Here is a 24,223-nt window from a genome sequence, read left to right on the forward strand (position 1 = left end):
TAAGCAACAAATTGATTATTTTGGTCATCATCAAAAGAATTCAAATTAGCATAAAAATAACCAACTTCTGGACCAACTTGATCCATTGTGGTATGGTAAGTTGTTGGTTTCTTTGCATGAATAACGTAACAACTGGTATGGATGATAAAATATCTCAACTCTGCGCCCGACAAATGAAAGAGCCAATATTTGCTCGCAAATCCTTCATTTACTGGATAACAATTTTTTGACATGATTTGATAAAGGCAAAATGAGATTTCACTACATTCTTAAGGGTGAAAGTGATCCATCCGAAATCGTTTCGATATCCAAATTAATTTGGATAGAAATTTCAAAATCCAACTAATATCCGTATCGATACCAATATCCATCAAAAAAAAATAAATATGGACATGGATAAGCAACTATCCAATCCTATCCGAATATTCGAATCTATATATAATCCTATATAATTTTATATAATATTTATTAATTTTTTAAAAAAATATACAACTATATAAATATATTATTATTTTGATTTATCATCTATTTAATAATATTTTTAATTTTATAATCATAAAATTTAATTATTTAAATTATATTCATCATTATATCCGTATTTTCAAAATTCAAATTATACTCGTATCCATTTAAAATAAATATGAATATAAATTTTTGTATCCGAATAATATCCGTATCCATATTTATATTCGTCAGATAAAACAAATATAGACATGGATATACTGATTTCCGATCTGTATCTATTTCAACCCTAATATTCTACATTATATTCAAAAAAACATCATTTTCTAAATTATCTAATAATATATACGTCAAGCTGTGTAAAAATTTTCTGTACTAAACTTGCATTACTTGTATCTACCTTCTTTTGCTTGTCTGTCTCTTACCACCCTGGCACCCTATTAAAAAGTTCCCTTTAAACAAAGTGAAGTGAAATATGTCATAGGTTGAGCATAAATTGTAGAAGAAATAATTCTACAAAGAGTGTTTATGTACATGCCTTAATGGGATATCACTTGATCTCATGATACAGAAAGCATATCATCATATCATCACGATACAAACAAGACGAGGAAAAAAACCTGATAGGAGAAACAAGACACACTTTGGATTCATTTTTGCACAATGGGAACCTCTACAGGTGGTATGATGCTTGGAGTGGGTATCAGTGCCAACATTTGGTTCTTAATGATGCCCATAAATGTCTCTATCTCCCTGTAAATTGGAAGGTTCTGCGGACAACATGGCTGCAGACTTGCGACTGCAGAATCAAGAATCTGCGCAATCTCGGCAGGTGGGCATTGTCTCTCAGTGCAGGTCTGTTCAGCAGCGATGACAAACTTTAGGAAACAAAGGTATACAAAATAACCTGTATACCAATATAGGAATGGCAATAACATACAGCAAGGAGCATTGACCCAGTCAAATGGGAGAAATCAAGCAAAACTAGAATCCACGTATAAAGTACTTGTAATATTAACATAGAGAGTGGATAACTATAGCACAGTTACAATAGTTAGATCCTTAGAAATATGTCAATTGGTCCAGAAACGTTCAAGAACTCCAACTTTCAAATATTATATCGTGTCATTTCCAAGTGACCATATGTGTTAGCCCTCTTTAAAGTTTCCAAAATACTGATATGCTTAACGCGGATTTCAATTGGAATTGGATCTTAAAATTGTATACTCTCTCATCATCAAATACATACTGGGACCGTTACCAAATAGGAAAGAGTATATCTGCTTTGTGGTGTCTAAATTGAGTTAAAAATATTTGTATTGGACCATAAATGGGACCCTCCGCATTAATGTTCTTGCACTGCTGAATCCCATTTAACATATACATACATACATATATACTGGAATATACAAAACATTTTTGAACGAATTCAAAAGAAAATCACTCTAGTATTAACAGGCTCAATAACCAAATAAAAATGGCCATGATAGTATTGCTCTTAAAAAATGAAAATTTTGATATTGACTATCTATGGCTTCATAAAATCTGTTATGATAATACTTCTACATGCTGGATCAAATAAAATGGGTATTTGTAATTTTTGAGTGGTAACAGTTAGTTCTATCTCCAGTAGGGGAGATTCAAAGGGTATTTCATTTAACCTATTGTGTAAATTTTCAAATTATACACTAGAATGTGCCTTGGAATATAAGAATTTTGAAAAGATCAAGAGTTGAGTTCCTATTGAGAGTTCTAGGTAGCACAAGAAATTAAAGATGGACGAGTTTCACATACCAATCTTCAAAATTTTTAAACATACAGCCATATGACAGCCACCATAGATTATATGGGTGTGTGTTGCATAATGAAATAATTTCCAAGAGAGTTTACCTGTATCATGAGCAATGTAGCAACACATGATGAAATAAGATCTGATGGAAGTTGGATCTCTGAATCAGAAGAAAGATGGGGTTTTGGACTAGCATGACTTGCTGTTGCCTCAGGCATGCATGATGTTGTATGATCTTGATATGCTGAACCGCCATGTCCAGGATCAGGAGGATTACGTCTTACTCCAAGTACGCCAGAACCAGGTCCAGAAATGCGGCTGTTTACAGAATCTAAAGCCTCTCCAATCTTGACAAAAGCATCTTCTCCTTCTTTCAAAGCACACATAGCCTGAGAAAGACAAATACATACTCTTAGATATTCTTTGGAACTATAAATCTGACAAACTACAGATGAGAACTTGTTCCCAGAAAGCAAGCATCTAAAACAGGCTAAGAACCGACAATTAGTTCTAAGTTTGTTAGACTAAGAGTAACACTGAATTCTGAAATTCTATACACTGAATCGACATAAGAGACACAAACACAAATAAACTGAAACAGAGAAATTATGATGGTCAAATCTACCTGCACAGCAGCATCAACTACCGTTCTTGCTTTCCGCCTTGAACTTTCAACAATCTCAGTTACATGAGATCCTGAATCCTGATTGAGAAAAGCTGATGAATTGCAAGAGTCTGCAGGTCCAGCAGGCCCCCCCGAATTCTCAATGGGTCTAACCCATGCATGTGTTGAATTCCCATGGTACGTGTTGCGTTGCCTCAAAGAGAGCAAGGCCGAAGCAACCTAATGATGAAAGCAAAGGGCAACAACTTTTGGACTTAAAGACTTTGCAAATATAAACAACAAAAATCCAAGGAAAAAGAAAAACTGTACAAGTAAAGGCATGAGTAGAATAAGGTCCAACTAAGGTTCGTGAATGAACCTTACCTGATCGTTGGCATCTCTTAGCTGCACAAGCACCATAGCATATTGCTTTCTAAAATGCTCCAAATCTTTAATGGCATCACCATCCCTTTGCTTTCCAGAAACTTCTTCATTCATGTGTCTCAGTTCCATGAGCAGAGCTTCCTACAAAACATTAATGCATAGCAGTTCACCAATCTTCACTAACTTCAGTAATCTGAACTTGAAGAATCCCTAAAATTTTCTTCATAACCCCTTTCTCATTTAGGAGAAATAAGAACAGAAAGAAATCCACAAGCAAACAGGCAACAAGATGCAAGTTAAAGGACAAAAATGTTTTGCAATATAAATCTAGCAAACACAGCATATGCAACCAGCTGTTACAAATGTATATTTTTATGAAATTATAAAAGAAGCATTTGCAAACTAGATAGGATCTTTTGAATTTAAATGCCACTTTTATAATATTGTAAAAACTACCCTACCAAACAACAAAGCCTGTCCAACATATTTAGGGTTAGCCATAAACTTAAATGGCAAAATATTAAAGTAGAAACATCTGCATTGGCTAAAAGCTTTCTCAACTGGTGCAAAAAAGAAGTATATTGACTGAGGTGGAGGGGCAACAGAACTTAACTGGCATTAAATGGTTAATGGTTTACATGGACAGATGTCAGACAAGCCTAAGAAATGAAGGCATAATGATAAGAAACAAAGGTCATAGCACTTGTGAGTTAATCCCTTATTTTGTCTGGTCAACACCAATAATACGTTTCAGATACACAAATCACTTCTTTTCTGTATTTATTTACTCTCCCCCCCACAACCCACTCACAATCACCATTCTCAAATCCAAGTATGCAAAACACCATACTCCCTGATCAATATAGGAACCAAATGGTCCTTTCTTTTTTTTCCTGATTTCTATCCTATTGAACTATAAACTTGAATGTATCTTGCAGCTGGTTTCTGTTTCATCAAGGATTTCTCTGGATTTTGCACAAAAAATGTCCAAGGTAGGTCTGGTACAGGTCCTCTGCCTAACATCCAGGGATGGCAGATTTGTCAAGCCTTACTCTTTACGATGGTGCACTCAAGGCCACTGCATGCACCGCACATTAAAGACATCAAGCCTAGGATGAACTCTAAGCTTGGCCAACAATCATAAACAATACCTATTTATTATTGGAAGTGCATGATAAAACAGCTTGATGAAATGGTGTATTCTCCTTATCATTCTTTTATTAAGCAAGATATGCTATGGGCTTTCTAGATAGCACGGAGGCCCACTGTCATAGGATGTGATTTAGATCACTATATTTGAATTTACAAATATAATTGATGCATCAGGCAGGCCATGAAGCAGAATCCAACTGTCCAAGCAAGTCACGGCTTGACCTGTATACACAGGAACCATTAGACTTTGCTCCATTTCTCGGGTGGGATGCATCCGTGAATCAGCAAGTTAAGCTGCTTCCACGGTGAAATCACTAGAGCAATCATGTACACATGAGAAGGCCAACAGTAAGAAATGAATTTGTAACAATGATACATTCAAGAGGTGCATTCATTACATGTTAATAACAAGTAAAATGGCACAAATGTTTATGCTGGAATGCAGCTATTTTATTCCTTCAAACATAATGCTTACAATAAGTGTCACTTAGAGACTTTCAAAATCAGGCTTTCTGATGTATCTAGACCATGGAATGTCGAACCATCCCGAACCGAACTGTTTGGGACGTGCCAAACCATACCAACGGCCAAACAGTGTAGTTCAGGTGTTCGATTTGGAATGCCGGCAAAAATGAAGAGGGAGAAGGAAACAGAGGAAGAGAAAGAGAGGAGGGGAGGGAACGAGATGAAATGACCGGCGGTGCCCACCGTATCCGCCAAAGGGCTATCGAGAGCTTCGGGGCTCCACGGTCCTCCGCGAGAGAGATTAGAAAGAGAGATAAAGAGAAAGGGCACAAGGAGAGAAATGCAGGGAGAGAAAGGCGGTGGGGAGGCCGCTAGATGGCGGAAATCAACTTGCAGACACCGTGGGTTTGAAACAAGGACAGATCGCCCTTGTGTCATCATGTTTTCTTCTAATGTAATTCACAGTGAAGACAGCAATGGATTTGCCAGCTTTACCTAGGTGGCCCTCCAGCGGCCTCCCGGCCACCTTCCCTTCATTCTCTCCCTTCCCTCCTTTCTCTTTATTCTCTCTTGCAGAGGACTGTGGAGCCCCGAAGGCCTTCTAAGTTCCAAGGGCCTCTGCAGCCCTCTAACGGCCACCGCCGACATCTCCACCGGCCTCTCTTTCCTTCCCTCTCTCTCCCTCCCTCCCTCTCTCTTTTTTCCTCCCCATTTTCTCCCATTTCCATGTCGATTCGAATCTGGTATGGTCTAGTCCAGTACAGGGCCATACCACCGGCCAACCAACACAAGATCCGGTTCCCAATCGGCGAACCTTGATCTAAACATATGGACCCCTATAAACTTCATAACGCTCCTTCACACTTTAAATCACCAAACAGTGATAGTAAAATATCAACTCGACACTGACAACCAAGATTCCATATCTCTGGATATGACCCCTACTGTTCATGTACTAGTATGGTACAAGATGCAGTATATGCTACATACCTACATAGTTTGCTGAACCAGACCATACCCCAATGTTATACAAGTCAATATAATGGGCAACATGGAAAATTTAAAACGGGGGATTGCAAAGTCGAATTTATAAAATTGAACATAAACTACAAGGTTTAAAGTGATTTTAAAAATATATATTTCTCATAGAAGTCTGGCATATGCCTTAGTAATCCCAAAATCAGAAAGATGTATCATACCACTAGAAGTTTAGAACTTTTACTTTGAGAGTTGATTCATAGCCAAGATGACTGCAAAGGATGTGGATTTTTTGTTCATCGACATTTTAAAACTGGTACACTGTATTGAGCAGTTATAATTTCTGTTTTGCAACCATATTTTGAACTTTATAGCGTGCATAAGTTATAAACGCATAAGCCCACAATATATGTAGATGTTTTTTATGCTTATGTTACATCAATTCTCTTTACAGTGAAATTTGCAGAGTCCCTTATTGGTTGTATGAGTAAGACCTTTCTACCACCAACTGGCAGCTTTCACAAGCACCTTTCTTGCCTAAATTAGCATTGGCCTAGAATACCACACAAATTTCCAGAGGTTGACATCAGATCGAACTGGTCATAAAACCTGCCAAGTCCTTGGAGCCTTCTCAACTAACAGGTATGCTTTCTGCTCCATAACTTACCTCAAATTCAATGGGCAAAGGCTTTGACAATGATGATAACAATAACATCTCCTGTTTTACAGTATGAAAAAAGCAGATAACATGAAAGCATACAGAATGTTATACATAGCCTCATAGCTATCAAGCCTTATTGCAAATTTCTAGGGTCGATGGTAAAGTTTCCATATGACTTTGATAGTGAAGGATATATTCCAGTAAGAAACCCCAACACCAAGAATTGTATCAACAAGCATTACCTTTTTATCAAGGGCACGTGACAACTCTGCAAGGACTCTTATGTCAGCTTCTCGTTCTTGTATTTGTGACAATGTACAAGGTTGACTGTACATTGCCTGTTGTGCAGCAACAGCAACTTCATTTACAGTAGCTTTAGCCTGTACAATGGCATCAATTGTGTCCCCCTGTCAGAAAGGTTCCCTCGTTAAGATACTCTTTTATAAAACATCACTGTTCCAAACAGAAAAGCATACAGAATGAAAAGCAAAAAACCTTTGCCTGCTTCATTAAGGTATGCATCGGATAACTAGAAGAAGCAATACTAGAAGACCCATTTGTGATCTCCAAGCTCTCAGCTGGAGCAAACTTCATGGAGCCTCCAATTTTCCACTCCTTAGATCCGTCTTCTAGCTTTGTATCTGCGAAGCTCGTGCAAAATTTATTCGCAACAATATTCTGTCTTCTAAGTGCTTCAGGAATATTTTCCAATGGGTTCAGTGGCATGCAGTCGATGTCCTGGAAATAGTAATGGTGATTATATAATATCCAGGAGCTAGCTATGAAATTCAGAGGTCACAAATCACATTGAATCTGCTTTCCATAGACAGCAAAAACATTCATTTGGTAAACAACCCTTAGTATTCAAAAAACAAAAAATAAAAAAACAAAAAACAAAATCTGCATCAAAATGCACTTGAATAGTAAACAATCATGAACAAAAACAAATCATAAAACCTAAGAAAGTCCAATTGCTTCAATAGAAGAGCACTGCCATTTTAGTATTGAGATATTCTGCACCAAGAGTTTAAGCACCACTGACATGGGGCAAACCAGCCAGCCACCAGCCCTGGCATGTCTTGTCGTGCCTAGATATGTCATACCATACCAAAGAATAAAAAAAACAAGAAACATACATTTTAGTGCCTAAAACAGCTAATACCCTTTACTTGTAAAACAGGTAATATTTACTTATATAACAGATAATATTTAGTCATAAATATGTATGTGTGTGTATCTAATATACATTTACATACTATATGAATTCCAGACCAGGGTGAGTGGGGCTATCAGGCTCGTAAATCATTGGCCCAAGCTCAACTGGATTTTAAATGGGACCAAATTTGAGACCCAAGCTCAGCCAAGCCCATACAAATATTAGCCCTACCTACTTACAGTACAAGCTGATTGAATGGCCTAGGGCTAAGCACGGGTCGGGTTGAGAGAAAAATTTAACCCAACCGAACCCAATCGGGTTGAAGAAAATCCGATCCGCTACCGACAGTTTATCATATATAAACCATTTGAAACCGAAGTTAACAGTTTGAAGCGGGTTCGAGTGGGTTGTGTCGGTTTGGACTTCAATGTTGATCTAATGTTGATTTTAAACATCACAGGCCAATACACCATTCAATTCATATAGAAACTAGGATACAATAATTTCATAACATCCATAAACAGGACATATCATAATTGCCAATTTTCAATTCTCCAAATAGTCTAAGTATTGAAAAAACTATATCGGTCGGTCGGGTTCGGTTTCATACGGGTTAAAAATGCAAAAACCGAACCCCACCATAATTAACCGAATTTTTTACAAATCACAACCCGATTCAGGTTGGTTTCATATGGGTTCAGTTTCATACAGATCGGATAAGATGGGTTTCTTCGGGTTTTGGTTATTTGCTCAGTCCTAGAATGGCCATGGACGGGCCCAGCCTAATTTGCATCTCTACTTCTACCATTCCATAAGTCCATAATCCAATCATCAACACTAAGGGGGTTACTTTATCTTGGAGATACAATCCCCTTGAACTTAAGGAGCATCTCCACCAAGAATTGGACATAAAAGTGACCGATGATGACGTAACAAACAATAGATGTGGTGAACGAGAGATGCTATAAAAGGAGAATGAAATGAATATAAGCTACAAAAGGTGGCATATGAAGATTTAATGGAAACTTACCCTATGTTTGGTTGGGGTCATGAGAGGAGCATGGATGGGATTGGAAGGATGAATGGTCCCCATCCACCACTAGGTTCAAAAACAAAAAAATTACAATGGATGAAGAGGGATTGCCCATCCATCTTAGCCCACCAATTTGCATCCTCCCAATTAATTTGGATCCAAGAATGGATGGAAAACACGTGAGGGGTGAGTTTCTACATTGCCAAGATTAACCCTCATTAATTTTTTGACAAAACTCTAACACTTCTTCATTTTTTCATTCATTTTATTTATTTTTTTATTTTACCTATACTACTAAATATTATTGCCGATTATTTAATTTTAGTGCATAATTTCCATAACTATAAGGAAATGATTAGAATTGTCTTCTATGTTTTCATTTATATTCACTATTTTAGTTAATTATTTCTATATAATTAATTAGTTATTTTAATTAAATTATAAATTAATTATTTATTTATATAATTAATATATATGAATAAATCAATTCATATATAACTAATTTATAAAATCATTTATTTAATGAAATTAAATTAAAAATTATATATTTATATAATCTTTATATAATTACAAATTATAAAGATTATTAGTCTATATATTGTCCTGCTTCTTCAGTATAAATAAATGTTACAAATTGATAACAATAATACTTTTATCGAAAGATAGGTTAGTAAAAATGTCAAACAAATATCATCCACCCTTTCTTTCATTCCTCCAATGGCAAAATGAGAAAGAAATCATTCCTATCCATCCTTTCATGTTTCATCAAACACAAGCGAGGATGGATGGAAGACCCCCATCCATCCTCTCTCTCATCCACTCTTCCATCCATCCTCTCCCTCATCCATCCTTCCTCCAATCCATCATTGGTACCAAAAAGAGGGTTAAGGTGCAAATCAAGGATGTATCTAAATGCATGGACAGATGTATGGATGTATATATGTATGCTTGCATGGTTGCTAGTTGCATGCATGTATGTATGTGTGCACACATTATGTATACCTCTATGTATCTGTGCATGTAAATTAGCAAATGCTTATATCAAATATTCTGCTCTTCACAACTACAAGCTTGTCATCAAATTGCAAAACAATAAATTCAAATTAGGGAATTTAATGATGTAACATCCAAAATATAAATAACAAGGTCGAAGATTCCAAAAACAATAAGAAGGAACAAAATTAATTAGCTAAGCAGCAGTTGTATTATAACGCAATTACCATCACAAGCTCAACCCCTAATTCAGGCCGATCAAATTGAACCCTGCACCGGTTCCGGTCAACAGTCAGAATGCTTCCATCATGAATTTCTCTTGTTTTGGGATGACAAGCAATAACACGTTGCCCAACTGATAAAGGCTGAGCCAGATCTGTTGGGAGTCCTTCTCTAACACCAGCTCGAAGTTCAGCATAATGCTTCCTAACTGATTCACGATATTGCTCAAGCTTCTCTCTTTCTTCCTGCAAAAACTGTTTTGACAACCTACGTGGCTTTCCAAGAGAACTGCAATAATGAACAAACACGCATTTACATAACCATGTCTCAATAAAACATAAATACAAAATATGAAAATACCTTCGTATCACGCCCCACTCAATACGAGTTAGCCTTGGCACATGGCCCAATCTCACATGATTTAGGTACTCTACAAACTCACTTTTGGCAAACCAAGGATAATCTATTGCACTGTAAAACCACTCAAACATACACCATCTCCGCAACATTCGAGAAGACAAGCAGTGAGAAAGTTTTTCCTGCGAGAAGGAACATCAGACTTTGTTAAAAACTTCTAGCTATGAGCGACACTTGGACCATAGAAGTAAAATATACCAAACCTTGAGATCAACCACCCCCCTGTTGACAGGATGTAAGTACTTATCAGGACGATCGCCTACAGCACTCTCATTGGATTTAAATTCCTTCAATGCCCATGCTTTCTGTAGACCTATTTTGCGGCGGTTTTTACTTTTGGTTAGCAAGTTACCAGGACAAGTGGTAGAAGCCTGTACAATTGTTTCATTTGAATCTGTGATTGGTCTAACTAGATCAGTACTTGAAGAAGAGTTCTCCTGTAGTTTAACCAATTTTCCTTGCTTCGGTGATGAACTAACGTGACTAACACGTCTAGTCTTACCAACCAATCTCTTCCCTTCTTCTGCTGAGACCTGGAAAACAAGTGCATCCGAAGAAATATTAGCAGAAATCCATAACTAGAACTTACTGCCATCTTATTCAGAAGGAAAACATATATCAGTTACTCCATCAGAGAAAGGAAAAACTGAGTCAGAGCATATATTATTCTCAAATTGCAAATAGTAAATAAAGTGAAATATAAATATAAATATAAGGCAAACCAAAAAAAACTAGCAGACTAACAGAAAAAAAAAAAAAAATGTAAAAAGATTGGCATCAAGAATTGGAATCAAAATTTAAAAAATGAAGTTCTTCTTTTTTAGATTCCGGTTTTGGGATGTGTGTTTCTTTTTTTTTGTTTTTGGGGGGGGTGGGGTTTGGGTGGGTTGGGTGGTTGTTGTGTTCTGTTCCACGGGAGGAGAGGGGGGTGGGGCTTAACTTTCAACTAGCAGACTATAAGCTACTCAATGAACACCCCAAGCAGTGTAAAATATTCATAGGCATGGAGATCCGATCAGGGGGGTAAAAGAATCATCATTTTACATAGGGCCAGGGTTTAGAAATCAAAGTAACCTATAAGTTTCACATTACAACCAATGGGCAAGCTCCCATTCTACAATTGTATATGTGCAACACCTTAAATGTGTTATTTTAATCAGTAAAACCAGATAAATATCAATTTTGAGCTTCTTTTTGTGGTTTATGCTTAAACATGGTTATGAAATGTTAGTTAGAGCAACAATTACATAAAAATATTTTAACACGCATAACTATATCAAGGAAGATTTGTATAATCCTACATTAAAAACAAAACTAAAAAATAATGTTCACCAATACAAATAACCAATATCAGTTTATCAAAAAATAAAAATATAGAATAAACGTTGATAATTGCGAATCCTATTACAGATTTGTGAATCTTTTTGCAATGGTGCGTGTCAAGTATTAGAAACTTATGGCCCAAAACCTCTACTCTGCAATGCTTAACAAGTAGGACTGGAAATGGGCTCGGGCTGGCTTGAAGCCCATCAGGCCAAACCAACTTCAAGTCAGACTACAGTCTAGGCTCGAACAATATCAAACCAGATTTGGACTTAGACATGGAGCCTACTTTTTCAGGCCAAGCTTGGGTATACCATTGGCCCAACCCGAGCCCGATCCAAGTATAGGGCCTTCATCCCTACACGCCCTAATATCTCTTCGTCCATTGGGTTTTGATTTCCCCCCACGCCCCTGCACCCCTCCCCCCACCCGAGCCCCACTATAGATCCTAGTAAGCAGCATTGGCAACCTCCCCATATACCCCACCCCCTCTGTCGCCCTATGCTACTACCTCCACCCCTCCGCCAGTGGCAACACGCTCCCATCCTCGAACAACGGCACTCCGACCTACACCTCGTGCTCCACTCGTCTACTGTAGAGGAAGTGGCCGTCCACCACCTCGCCGCCCCTATCCAGTCGCTACTCCATTTGGAGGAAGCCTCCCAATAAGATGGGCCCCACCATGTCATCCCAACGTAGCTACCACCACCGCCATCCCCCATGGTGCCGACGCTGTCAGCGCCTTTCCAGCACCCCACTCTGCTTCAGCCTCCTACGTCCCCCCTCTCCACCACCAACACCATGATCCGCTGCGACAAAATCCTTACCAACTAGGCAGCAATCTCTAAGAAGGAGATGCCCATCGATGTCCCCAAAGTCGTGCTTCGGTCATGGAAGAATGAACCGATAGGGAAGGCCGGCCCAATCTACTTATCGAGATCTGCAACGGAGCCTAGCCTTTTTTATGGTTCGGACTAGCCTCGAGCTTGGGTTTTTCCCCAAAAAAAAAAGGGCCTAAGTCCGACTCAAAGCCCGAAAAAAAAAATTCAAGCCGGGCTTGGGTAGGGGTATGGCCCAGCGCGGCCCAATTCCAGCACTATTAACAAGTACCTACATAATATGTGATACTTTAATTACACCTCAATGGCAATTGCCTAACCATGCATATAATCGACTGCATTTAAGAGAGCAACCCTAGTTCTGAGAAGTACTAGTATACATGTATGGGCTACATACTTAACTCACAAAGCAAAAAGAATCTTCAATATAATTTAATATTTCACATTTTTATAATAGTAAGCTGCACATGCAAAATAGCTTCTTGTCCTCAATAACATTGGAATAACAACCAGCATAAGTAAATTTGTTATATTCCAGTCATATCAGAATGTCAAGCTGCAAAGCTAACAAAGTAACCTGCATGTACAAACAGTTGCCATCTCAAACAGGGTTCAAACTCTGCATGATGCTTAATATCTTTCAGTGCCGGTGCAGTACAAGATGCACTGCTGCCGCTATATCTACTTATCATTACCTGAACCAGACGATATTCTCATGTTTTTACGGCAGATAATTTGGGTCGATATGGCACTGCATGTTCAAGAATTCAAACCATGTTCTCAAAGTCATGATGGTAATATTCAGAGTCCTTGCTGGTGTTTTTTATTTCATCCTAATCTGTTGGTAGGGTCTTTTCTTAGGCCACCAACCCCACTGCCCGAGCTACATTCATTTGCTACTGGAAAGTTAGTTTCACTTGAACAACGAAGACACACATAGGAAGGCTGTGATCTAATCTTTGCGGCTCCTGTTCTACAACCTTCATCCTCGGGTAAAGCCATCGTTGGGGTTGGCTCACTAGACAAGAGGCGTACTGTTAAATCATTGGTTTCCATGCCTAACAGCCATCGTCTAAGCTATCGGCCAAGCCAAGCGTGAGCTGTTCAAGGTTGATAAACATTATATTTTTCACAAGCGGGCATACATAATGGTTACTTTAGCTAAATTGGTACAAAAAGTTGTGCATCTCTTCATGTTTACCACTTCCTGACATGCAATTACTCAATTCTGTTGTTTATTCTTTTTTAATCACCTATTCTTTTTCCAGTTTTTACTATTTATAGTCAAAACTAGCAAAAATAATATAATGTCATGTTTTGTATGTATCAGGCAAAATGTATTAAGTGGAAAATGTTCCTCCTACTCTCCATCTTTACCACATGTGAATTTGGCCCTTGTGATGGCTAAGAAGTCCATAAATAGGAAAATTTCAACCACTACCATTAAGATTCCCATCGCCCCAGACATCTGAGCCTTTTGACAAAAGAAGGGTATAAAGGCTGTCATTGAAGCTTTAAAAATGCAACATCACGATTGAAGCCTGAGTGTTAGCTATGGCCCAATGGTAATGTTGCTCCATTGTGGCCTGGAGGTTACAAGTTCGAAATACGGAAGCAGCCTCTCCACATGCAAGAGCAAACCTGTGTGAATTTGACCATCCCCAGATACACCAATGGCAGGAGCCTTGTGCATGGAGCCGCCCTTTATGATTGAAGCCTCTTTTATAAAGGTTCTCATGGCAGTAGGATTTCAAATTGCTAAATCCTATTATTCACAAAAAGACTGCCCATGAACAGGCCTTTTTATAAGGCCACAGGTAAAAGCCATCAATAATGACAACAGGAACAGCATCCAGTGAATCAAATCTAACAATTATGAAAGCCACACAAACAACACCAGGAGCTCATGCATACTAGACAGACAATTGAAGTTGAATCCTTGCATTGGTGTTAATTAACAATATAAGGTGCAAGTTGTTTTTATTGTACAAGAAAAAGGAGATATAATAGAGTTTGTTCCATGCATTATACAGACTCACTAAAAGAAGCTAAATATCTATGTATCGATTTGCATAGTACATTTGACAAGAAATAGCCAGCCAAAGTATAACTATAATAGAAAGAAAAAGGGTCAATCAGAGTCTTTAAAACTATTCTGGAAACATTTCTTTTTAGCCATCATGATAAGAAATCAAGTTATGGGGAAAATAGGAAGAAAGATTAACAAACCTCTATCTTTTGTGGTTCATATTTCTGAGCATCACTATTAAATTCACCTTTTGAAGCCTGCAAATGGTAAAAAAAATAGGTAAAAGTCATAAAATAAAGGCATCTCATATCCTGCCTGAAAAAGACATCTCATACACACAACAAATGATGGCAAGCGCAAAAAATGAGATGGCAACATTATGTTTATCAAAACAGCTGCATTAGAATCTTACTTTTCCAGTCAAAGACTTCCGCTTTTTTTTCTGCGTCTCACTAGTGCATGCACAAGTTTGCTGCTTCACTTCAGAAATGACATTAGCATCATGACGTAAACACTTTGCACGCTTAGCACTCTTCCTGGTAACAGCATCAGTACCAACACTTGTAGAATACCCTGTCTCCTTTTTCACTGAAACTTTGGACTGATCTCTCTCATGAGTCGTTGACATTGATTCAGGTATATTAGGCTCCTCAGCAGTGTCGATGTTTCTTTTCTCTTCTTTAACTTGGAAAGATGATTCTAGAATTCATATGAGAAAGACATATATATTAGAATAACAGAACATCAACGTTTACATTAACAAAATGTAGATAAGGTTGGAAAGGTGAAATCAATAAATGAAAAAGACAGTGCTAGTAAATTCATTTGGCTAATATCAACAAATTTCATAAATTAGGCCTTAATCCTTTAAACAACTCATGATAACCTCTGAAAAAAAAAAAAACAATACAGTACTCAGACATGTCGAAGCAAGATCATTTAGTGAAACTGACTAATATGACTTGTCTCCAGAAATGATTAAAGGATCATGTCTTAATTTTTGTTCTTTTATATATGCAATGATATTGACCAGCTAAACTCCAATCTATATATGATAAATGAACTTTTTCTCTCTCATGCATGCACGTGCGCTCATTTGTTGCATTTAAGTATGTGGGTGCATCTGCAAGCACCAGCACAGATGATAAAGGTTTTATCAGAGTTCTATAGAGAGTGCAAAATGAGCAATCATCTTTTGTACCCACACGTACTAATAAAAGTCAGGAAATATTTGATTATATTAATGTTAACTAAATTTACTTTAGACACAAAATGAATATTAAAGATCATATAGAATCATCGTCGAGAAAGTTTAAGAAAGAGATAATATCTTTTTCATGCTATACCACAAATAACCTCCTCAATCAGCCACCATGGAAATATCAGGAAAATAGAGAATCTTAGACATCGTCAAAAAATAAAACTCTATTTGCTGAGAATTTTATACCCTATTAATTGAACTTCTTGACTCTGTACTGTTCATGAAAATCTAAGCAGGACTGACAAAATCATGCCCAGCAAGTAGAATTTCAAATGATTAATTAATACAATAAACTGGTTAAGAAAATTTAGTGCCCTTAAACTTCTAATGAACTAGAACTTTACATGACTTTGCATCAAACTTAAAAATTATAATATTTGAGATAAAAATGCAACAATCTTCGCAAAGGTTTTGCAAAATGAGGCCTCTAGCCTTTGACAAGATAGGTTCTGTAAATAGATGAATTTGACAAAACTCCAAAATCAAGGTCAAAGTTTGACATGTTTCAACTAAAAAAAGGCTGAACCTTAAAATGTTGGATGTAATAAGTTATTGTGCTTGTTGATAATGATAAACAATCTAACTTCACCTAATTTAGCATATCTTCCTGTTTTTCAGTATACATACATTCACACATAAATGACAGTATCATGTCCTTAGCAGCTAAGATCTAAGTTGATACAAACTTAGAAATCCAAAAGACATTGAAGAATCTTTTTTTCAATCCACAAAAAGTGAGGTTTAGAAGTTTAATTCACTTGAAACAAGTTTGCTGAAGATGTTAGTAATGTGACAGCTATGAACAACAACCCACTTTACAAATGTAAATACATCCCAACAACAATTTCATACTAACTTTGGGTAATAGTATTTCTCAAAAGTGATCAAGAATGAAAGGTCATGAGAATGTGCAATCTTAATCTCAATAGTTTCTGAAAAAGAAACAAAAGGAACCAAAGGAAGTACCTGATAATTCAATACAAAAAAAAAAAGGAAAAGTATTGCAAACTACAAAAGGATGAAGTACACTATCTCAGTAATTCTGACAACAATGGCTTGTTATGTATCGCACTAGAGTAGTAGTAAAATAAACAAAATTACCCCCAAAAAAATTGAGAATATGAACAAGAAACGAACCAGATTCAACAGTAGAGGTAGGAAGCAAGATATTTACAGACAAATCTGCAAGTGTCTGTAGAGCATCAAGGGCAGAGCTTTCATCTACATGAACAAAACAGAGAAAAAGAATAATATTTCATAGGCACTTAATGTAACAGATGACAAGACAAAAATGGCATGCGCTAAAAGAAAGTAAGACAACATAATTGTATAGCATCATGCACCAATCCATTTAACATATTTTCAATGTCAAGCTTGAAAGGAAACAAAATTAGCATTATGTACAATTCCATAGAACATATTTTTTATTAGCAAGCTTGAAAGGAAACAAAAAAATTAAAAATCACATACAAAGAACCTAATGAGAAAAAATTGAGAATCATGAAAAGATCTCAATGCCGCATAGTCACCAAAAATTATTCAAATAATTCATTTTAGAAGATTAGAATATTATAAGAAGCAGCACCCTCATTCATGGAACAACTAGTATATATATTCAAGGTGTGGTGCCCGGTACAATTATTACTTCTTAGAAGCCCAGCTAATAAATTTAAGGCTCCATTTGCACTAGCATTTAAAGACATTAGAAGATCGCTATCATACACTAGATTTGTAAAACAACAAACTCCTAAAAAAAAAAGAGTCATAGTGATTCAATGGGAAGCCCATATTTTTTATTTTGTTCTAGTTTGGTTTCTCATTTGTTGCTTTTAATGATTGTTTAAAAGTTTTGTAGGGTTCAGTTGTCAGAATTTAGAATATGGGCAGATTTTTGAGCTCCTGATTTGGGTTTGTAGTTGAGGGTGGTTTTCTTCTTTCTTTTTTTTTCCTTTTTTTTTTTTTGGCTTGGTATTCCATTTTTTGTTGCTTCAGTGATTGTTTAGAGGGGTGAGGGGTTTTAGCTTTTGATTGTCAAAATTTAGAATAAGGGAGTTTTTTTCTTCTTTTTTTTTTGTGTGTGTGGGTGTGTGTGTTGAGTCCATGATTGTGTTTATGGTGTGGGTCTTGAATCCATTCATGACTTTCTCAAAGAATTCTACAAACTTCTAAAATTTTTACAGACTTAAGTTTTCGCATGCAAAAACATAAAAGAACAACTCCAACAAGAAGAATGCATCCAAACTAAGTGAGCGAAAGGACATCGCATACTCAACCTTCTATCATTTGATAATGTTTACAGCTTCTCATAACTCTTCAATAATCTCTAGATGGTGTTAGAAATGGTCCCGGCCCAGGTGAGGGCACTCTTACCCAAGCCTAACATGAATTCTTTTTTCTTTCTTTTTTTTTTTTTTTTTGGATCGAGCTGCAAGCCTAGCCTGAACTACTTTTTATAATTTGCACATTCTTAGCCCAAGCCAAGCTAAGGCCCAAATTGGCCAGAGGGCTCAAAGGAACCCGACTACCTAGGGAATGGAATGTGGAAAACTAAGGGGAAGCTAATGCAAAACAAAAGTACCCTTGCCTCAAGAGTCATGCTAAAGCCGAAGAAGCAGCAAAACGACACCATGGGCAACTTCCAAGGAGCCTAAATTGATGGCGAAGCATGATCATTTGGTAGCACTGGACTCAGATATCTGAAGAGCTCAAACTTTTACCGCAATTGGATGAGTTGTAGGAACAGCAACTTCAAAAATCCTCAGAAAATAGCATAGAAGGAATTTCAGGATACAACCACTTCCAGCACATCATTCATCAAGTAAGCTTTACAATGCAGGTTGAATCATGTGAACTGGAGATCGGATGAAAAAGTTATGGCCCAAAAAAAAAAAAACTACTCGATGCACTCCAAGTCTATGAACCAGAGGCCAAAATCAAGCCATCAATAGGGAATTGATGATGCCCCTAGCCCCCTACTGTTAGTTCACTTTTTGATGGCAAAAATCTGCATCAAAAGGTATTTGAGTCCTAGTCAAAGTAGAGGTCAAGTAGTGGCAAATAGGCTACTATCAGTTCATTCATATGGCATGTATGCCACCATCGAATGATTTTTAGATTGTCAAAGAGCCCTTAATTCACAGAATATGTTTCTAGAAACCTTCTTTGGGTTGTTTTGCATGCCCTAGTTGAATTCCAAAGGAACCCACGAGTTATAATCAATGTAAGGAGCCCCAAAACACTATATCTATCCTATGTAACCCCCTCTTTTGCATCATTGTTAATACAATTGAAATTTTGAAGCTATTGTTAGTGTTCTTGGTGGTGTGACTCCACCTTACCATGGTGTGACTCCATCATAACCTTCACGCGACTCGAAGGCTCTTCTTCTAGTATGACTCTAGAAGGCTCTATCCAAAGCCGGTGCAACATTGCAGAGATGAAGCCCAAGTGAAATTCTGGCTGGACTGGGGGATTTGGTTGGTGATCAGTCAAACTAGTTATCCTAGGTCAAATCTTGCTTCTAGTTATCTTCCATTTTTCTTTTTTTCTAGTTTAGATTAGCTTTTTAGTTATTTTCTTTACTTTCTTGCTTCAACAACCATTGTCAAAATCCAAAAAAAAGATATATTATTTTAGTATTCCTTGTTTTATTAGAAAACCCCAATCCCTTCTGAGATAGGAGAGGCCTTGTTCTGGTCGTCCTGAGTTTATCCTAGAAGTATTGAGCACCCAAGTTGTCTTCAACTTGCGGGCATCCTTGACCTTCATTTCGTTTCCAAAACCTAAATTAGGCCAACACTTCTGCTTCTACACATGCACCCCAACCTCACACAACCAGATCCCCCATTCCCACAATCCCAACCCACATTAGAGACTAGTGGAGAAGATGATGACTTGGAGGCCATGCAGGCCTAGTCTCATAATCACCACCGTCACCTCTCCCATGCAATAGCACCATGATGCCACTTTACCACCATAGACAACATGATAGGCAATGAAGATGGCACCACGAGCAGTGAAGGTGGAGACCCCTTAGCTTGAGGAACTAAAGAGATAAGATGGGAGAACGGAAAGATATAATGGAAGCGATCAATGGAGTTAAGTTAGGGTAAAATGATAGAGCAAAATCCATTTAAAAAGAAGTATCACTATGATTTCTTATATGCAATATCCAAAATATCTATACAATGTATGAGGCATATAACTTTCAAGCATTAACATAGGCTCAGGTTCGGTCTCAGTCTCGGTCTGTGGGCCTTTATTCTTAGGCCAAGCCCAATCCAAACTTATTAAAAAGTAGGCCCAAAGTGCAGTCAAATACTAGCCCAACCTAACAGGCCTTAGGCTAAACTAGACCTATTTCCAACCCAAACTTCAAGAGCACTTTAACTGCCCAATGAAAATATTTAAGTTGAAGATGAGCATTTAGGTGGATACTTAAGTGGATAGTTTTAAATAACATTTTAAAAATAATTAAAAGGATCAAAGTTAGAAAAGTAAACTATGTAAGAAACTTTGCACTTATTTAAGTAATTATTTCAGCATAACATGATAGGATAACTAACAACTTTACATCTTCTAACTACAAATAGTGACAAGCCATTATCCAATAAAATGCTCAATTAACTCTATCAAATATTTGAACTCACTTTGCCTAATAACCATATCTCCACTCCGAATATAGTCCAAACATAACCTACTTAGACCATGCCAGGTCAACAATACATCACCTAGGCAGCCACCTTTTAAGACAATGGTCAAGAAACTTACTACAGGTTCATGCTAAATGACCAAAGACATCATGATTGACAACTCATCAAAGTGCAAACTGATTACTACACCTACATGATATTAAACTTCCTTCTTGAGCAAGTGGATTTTTAAGGTCCTAGAAAATTACAGTCATTTTTCTCCATTTCTCAGTATCTGTACGACATGTGCAAATTATCCCTTCCCATAAACATATAATTATCACTATAATGAGAAGCATGTACAAGATCTCAGCATAAAAGATTTGTCTATGATCAGAACTGTGAAAGTTCCTTTTCCGGGAGGGGAGGGGCTGATTTTGCTCATTAATCTAGAAAGGCATCAAAGATGTGCTCAATGTCATATGACACTGGACCATAACAGAAGATGGTAGTAAGAATCCTATTCCAACTTGTACATCGTTAAGCTAGAAATAAAGAACAAACAACAAAATGTCGTCCCAGCCACTATAAAAATATTAAAAGAAAAAAATGATAACTAACTTCTAATCATATTGAAAATACTAAGAAGAAACACAAAATCTGACACTCACCTCCAAAAAATAGCTGACGGCTTCTTTTCCTTGAACTTTTGGATCCTCTTGCAGTTTTACCATCCGTAGTCTCTCCGTCAATTTCATCTTTAATCTTTCTAATATTGATGCCTTCTTCAGTACCACTGCATGCTTCCCTGTCATCATCAAGTTGATCATTTTCCATGTCTGCTGGTACTTTTTTTCTCTTTCCCTGAAGTTTCTTCACCTTCCTTCGAGTTTCAACTGCTGCAGCACCTTCATTTTCTATCAGATGAGTAGCATCTCTAGCAAAATCTCCATTCTCAGCTTCTCTACTTCCTAAACTACCTTCATGACAGTCACCCTCCATTTGAGCGCCAACTAACTTTGAACTGTCCATCTCTGACTCAGCGTTCTAGAATTTGTATCAGGAAGACAATTTTTTATTATCTGTAGCATTATGGCAGAAGAAACAAACTCCAGAACTTAAGATGCTCACCTTTTTCTCACCACTCTTAGCAGGAGAAGATCTCATGTGATCAGCTCTTCTTCCAGGTGTTCTAGAAAGCTGTGGTGAGCCTCCTCTCTGAGAAACCTCTGCTAAAGCCAATGCTGCCACATGGGCACCTTCATCATCAGCAGTGTTTGAAACAGATTTCAATGCTTGCTTATTTGGGGAAAGTATTTTATCCCTATCATCTCTGCCATACATATTTGAAACAGGGACACGGGGTGTCCTTTTTCCAACAGCCCGAGGTCTGCTACCTGGAAATAGATCTGGCAATGTTTCAAGAACTCAATTTTATTCAGCTGAAAAAAATAGAACATTAAATTTTGTATCTATGTATTTATGTCTACAAACATCAGACGCATGAGAGCATCCACAGCAGAGGTTGACTAAGTGGGACTCATGACATTCAAATTAACTTAAATGACTTAAGTTCTAACAATGATAATAACGAAGCTTAAGTATAGTAGCAACTGACAAGAATCATAGGCAAAGGAATAAAGAGCAATGGCTAAAATTATGACAATGACACGAACACAATGTTAAATAAAGCATAAGCATTACTAGATATAAGAATATCATAATATACATAATTTCACCAGCACTATCAATCAAACTCAGAAGCCTTGATATAAAGCTATACAGGAGGGTAGTTGAAAAACAACCAAACAATAAGCCATGTCTCAAGGATTTCAGATAAACCAATGTGGCGACATGCAAAGAAGCTCTGCAATTGAAGTGTTTCTTTCTAGGCAAGTCATAGAAAATTTTGAAGCAAAGACTAAAATTAAAACATATAAATTTCCACAAAAATTACATGAATAAATATAAACAGCAGTTGGCAGTTAGGAATGATGATAAGTGCACTGCTAACTTAAAGGAAATTACAGCTCTAGATATTATAACTGAAAGTTATAAAATATACAAAGGAGTAATTGACACCAGTATGCCAGCATGTTTGAGCACATGTCATGGTTAAAAGTGCCAGCCAGCATATACCATGCTGGGCAAGTAACAGCACCCATCAGGGATCTGCACTGCACCTGTTAAATCCATATTTTATTTTATTTATTTTTTTTTTTTTTTTTTTTTTGCTCTAGCCAAGTAAGACAAGTGCAGGTATGAACCGATTTAGAGTGCCAGCCACATGTACCTTGATAGGTTAGTACCAGCACCTGGCAAAGGTCTGCACTGCACCAATTTTTAAGTATTTTTTAAGTTTTTTAATATGCTTCAGCAAAAAAAGACAAGTACAGGCATGAATAGCCATGCCAGCTTCCAATTGGCACAGGTACTCACACCAATATCTAAAACTCTAGCACATGTGCATGTGTGCTTGATTGCAGCATCTATAAATCCAACAGCTTAGATAACTGGCTGAAGCAAATGTCTAAGAAAATCAAGATGCCATGCTGACAGCTGACTGGCAAGAGTACTTGCACCAATATCTAAATCCTCGGTACATGTGCACATGCATGCGTAATTGAAGCATATATAAGTGCAACTGCTTAGATGACAGGCCATTGCAAAAGTCTAAAGGAAAATCATAAGCATGGAAGAATCAATGCATTAATTATATAAGTTCAACCAGAATGTTTATTTTATTTAGTTCTCCTTTCATCCACTACTACCTTAAACTGACAATAATATTAAATTAAAAAAAGTTCTTGAAAAGTCTAAATGTTGATTTCTTGAAACTAAAATAAGTAGGTAGTTGAAGAGGACAAGTTCAAACTTCTGCACATCGAAGGTTGAACCGTCCTAAACCGTCCAATTCGAGGAATGAAACCGTATCGATAGTGAACCAGGATGGTTCCGGCCTTCAAAACAAGACCGACGACGAAATGGGGGAGGAAAAAGGAAAGAAAGGAAAAGAGAGAGAGGGAAGGCGAGGGAAGGAAAGGAGAGGTAGAGCGGCCTCCGGAGGCCACTGGAGGGCTGGCATGGCCACGGCCACCACTGCAAAAAGATCGCCGACTCGGAACTGGATCCCATGCCGGCCAATAGTACGAGTCGAAACCCCCCTGTACCGAACCGTATCGAATCCGAACTGACATGGAAATGAGGAATGAACTGGGGTGAAAAAGAGAGGGGGAGGGAGGGAAAGAGAGGCCGACGGAGATACTAACTATGAGACCCAACTTACTTGATCGGGTCCATCATAGAAATTGGCCTAGAGTATCCCAAATAACTATCCTCCACAGAATTAGACTCCCGATGGGAGTCTTCTTGCTCGTGGATTTCGAAGAGGAGATGGAGTCCTAGGGCTCATCGGATGGCTCGAAACCTAGGGCCCCTCTATATAAAGAGCCCTTCCCCTCTTAGGCAACCCACATCATTGAATTTTCCCTAGCCACCATCGATCTCCACAATGAAATATTTTGATTCTTATTGAGATTCATCATTGATCAAGCTTTGATTTCTCGCCGGAGCCGAGGTATTAGACCTCCATCATTGAGTCTTTCTTCTTCCTCATCCTCCCCACACTTAAGACCACCATTGCTGCCCGGATTATCGCCGGACTTCATCACAATGAACCTCCACTATTTTGATTTGAGTCTGCCCTATTTTGGCCTTCCTTGTTCACCACCATTGGTCATCGGTTTAGGCCTCATTTTCTGAAGTTGTCGGAGGCCTCAAGTCGAGGTTATGGTCGCCGGTCAATGAGCTGGTCATGAAAAAAA

At 37.6% G+C, this 24,223-nt stretch overlaps 1 protein-coding gene across 6 annotated transcripts in view; it reads right to left on the reverse strand.

Moving 5' to 3' along the window:
* Nucleotides 1-926: 926 nt before the first annotated feature.
* LOC105052623 (protein ALWAYS EARLY 3) overlaps nucleotides 927-24,223 on the reverse strand; it is a 38,555-nt gene continuing 15,258 nt past the window's right edge. For 2 of the 6 annotated variants that reach the window (XM_010933491.3, XM_073245076.1), the window contains 14 exons: nucleotides 21,531-21,808; nucleotides 21,071-21,446; nucleotides 16,906-16,989; nucleotides 14,920-15,206; nucleotides 14,708-14,764; nucleotides 10,520-10,849; nucleotides 10,260-10,438; nucleotides 9,905-10,187; nucleotides 6,991-7,233; nucleotides 6,738-6,902; nucleotides 3,240-3,380; nucleotides 2,877-3,095; nucleotides 2,353-2,640; nucleotides 927-1,319 (listed from right to left, as the gene is read on the reverse strand). In XM_010933491.3, coding sequence (XP_010931793.1) covers nucleotides 1,113-1,319; nucleotides 2,353-2,640; nucleotides 2,877-3,095; nucleotides 3,240-3,380; nucleotides 6,738-6,902; nucleotides 6,991-7,233; nucleotides 9,905-10,187; nucleotides 10,260-10,438; nucleotides 10,520-10,849; nucleotides 14,708-14,764; nucleotides 14,920-15,206; nucleotides 16,906-16,989; nucleotides 21,071-21,446; nucleotides 21,531-21,808 — 3,137 coding nt within the window. In that variant the 3' untranslated portion in view covers nucleotides 927-1,112. The remainder of the gene's footprint in view (nucleotides 1,320-2,352; nucleotides 2,641-2,876; nucleotides 3,096-3,239; nucleotides 3,381-6,737; nucleotides 6,903-6,990; nucleotides 7,234-9,904; nucleotides 10,188-10,259; nucleotides 10,439-10,519; nucleotides 10,850-14,707; nucleotides 14,765-14,919; nucleotides 15,207-16,905; nucleotides 16,990-21,070; nucleotides 21,447-21,530; nucleotides 21,809-24,223) is intronic. The other 4 variants (XM_010933493.3, XM_073245078.1, XM_073245077.1 and 1 more) reach the window with 4 other exon arrangements.

Source organism: Elaeis guineensis, chromosome 10 (genome assembly GCF_000442705.2).
Source record: "Elaeis guineensis isolate ETL-2024a chromosome 10, EG11, whole genome shotgun sequence".
Classification (NCBI taxonomy): Eukaryota; Viridiplantae; Streptophyta; class Magnoliopsida; order Arecales; family Arecaceae; genus Elaeis; species Elaeis guineensis.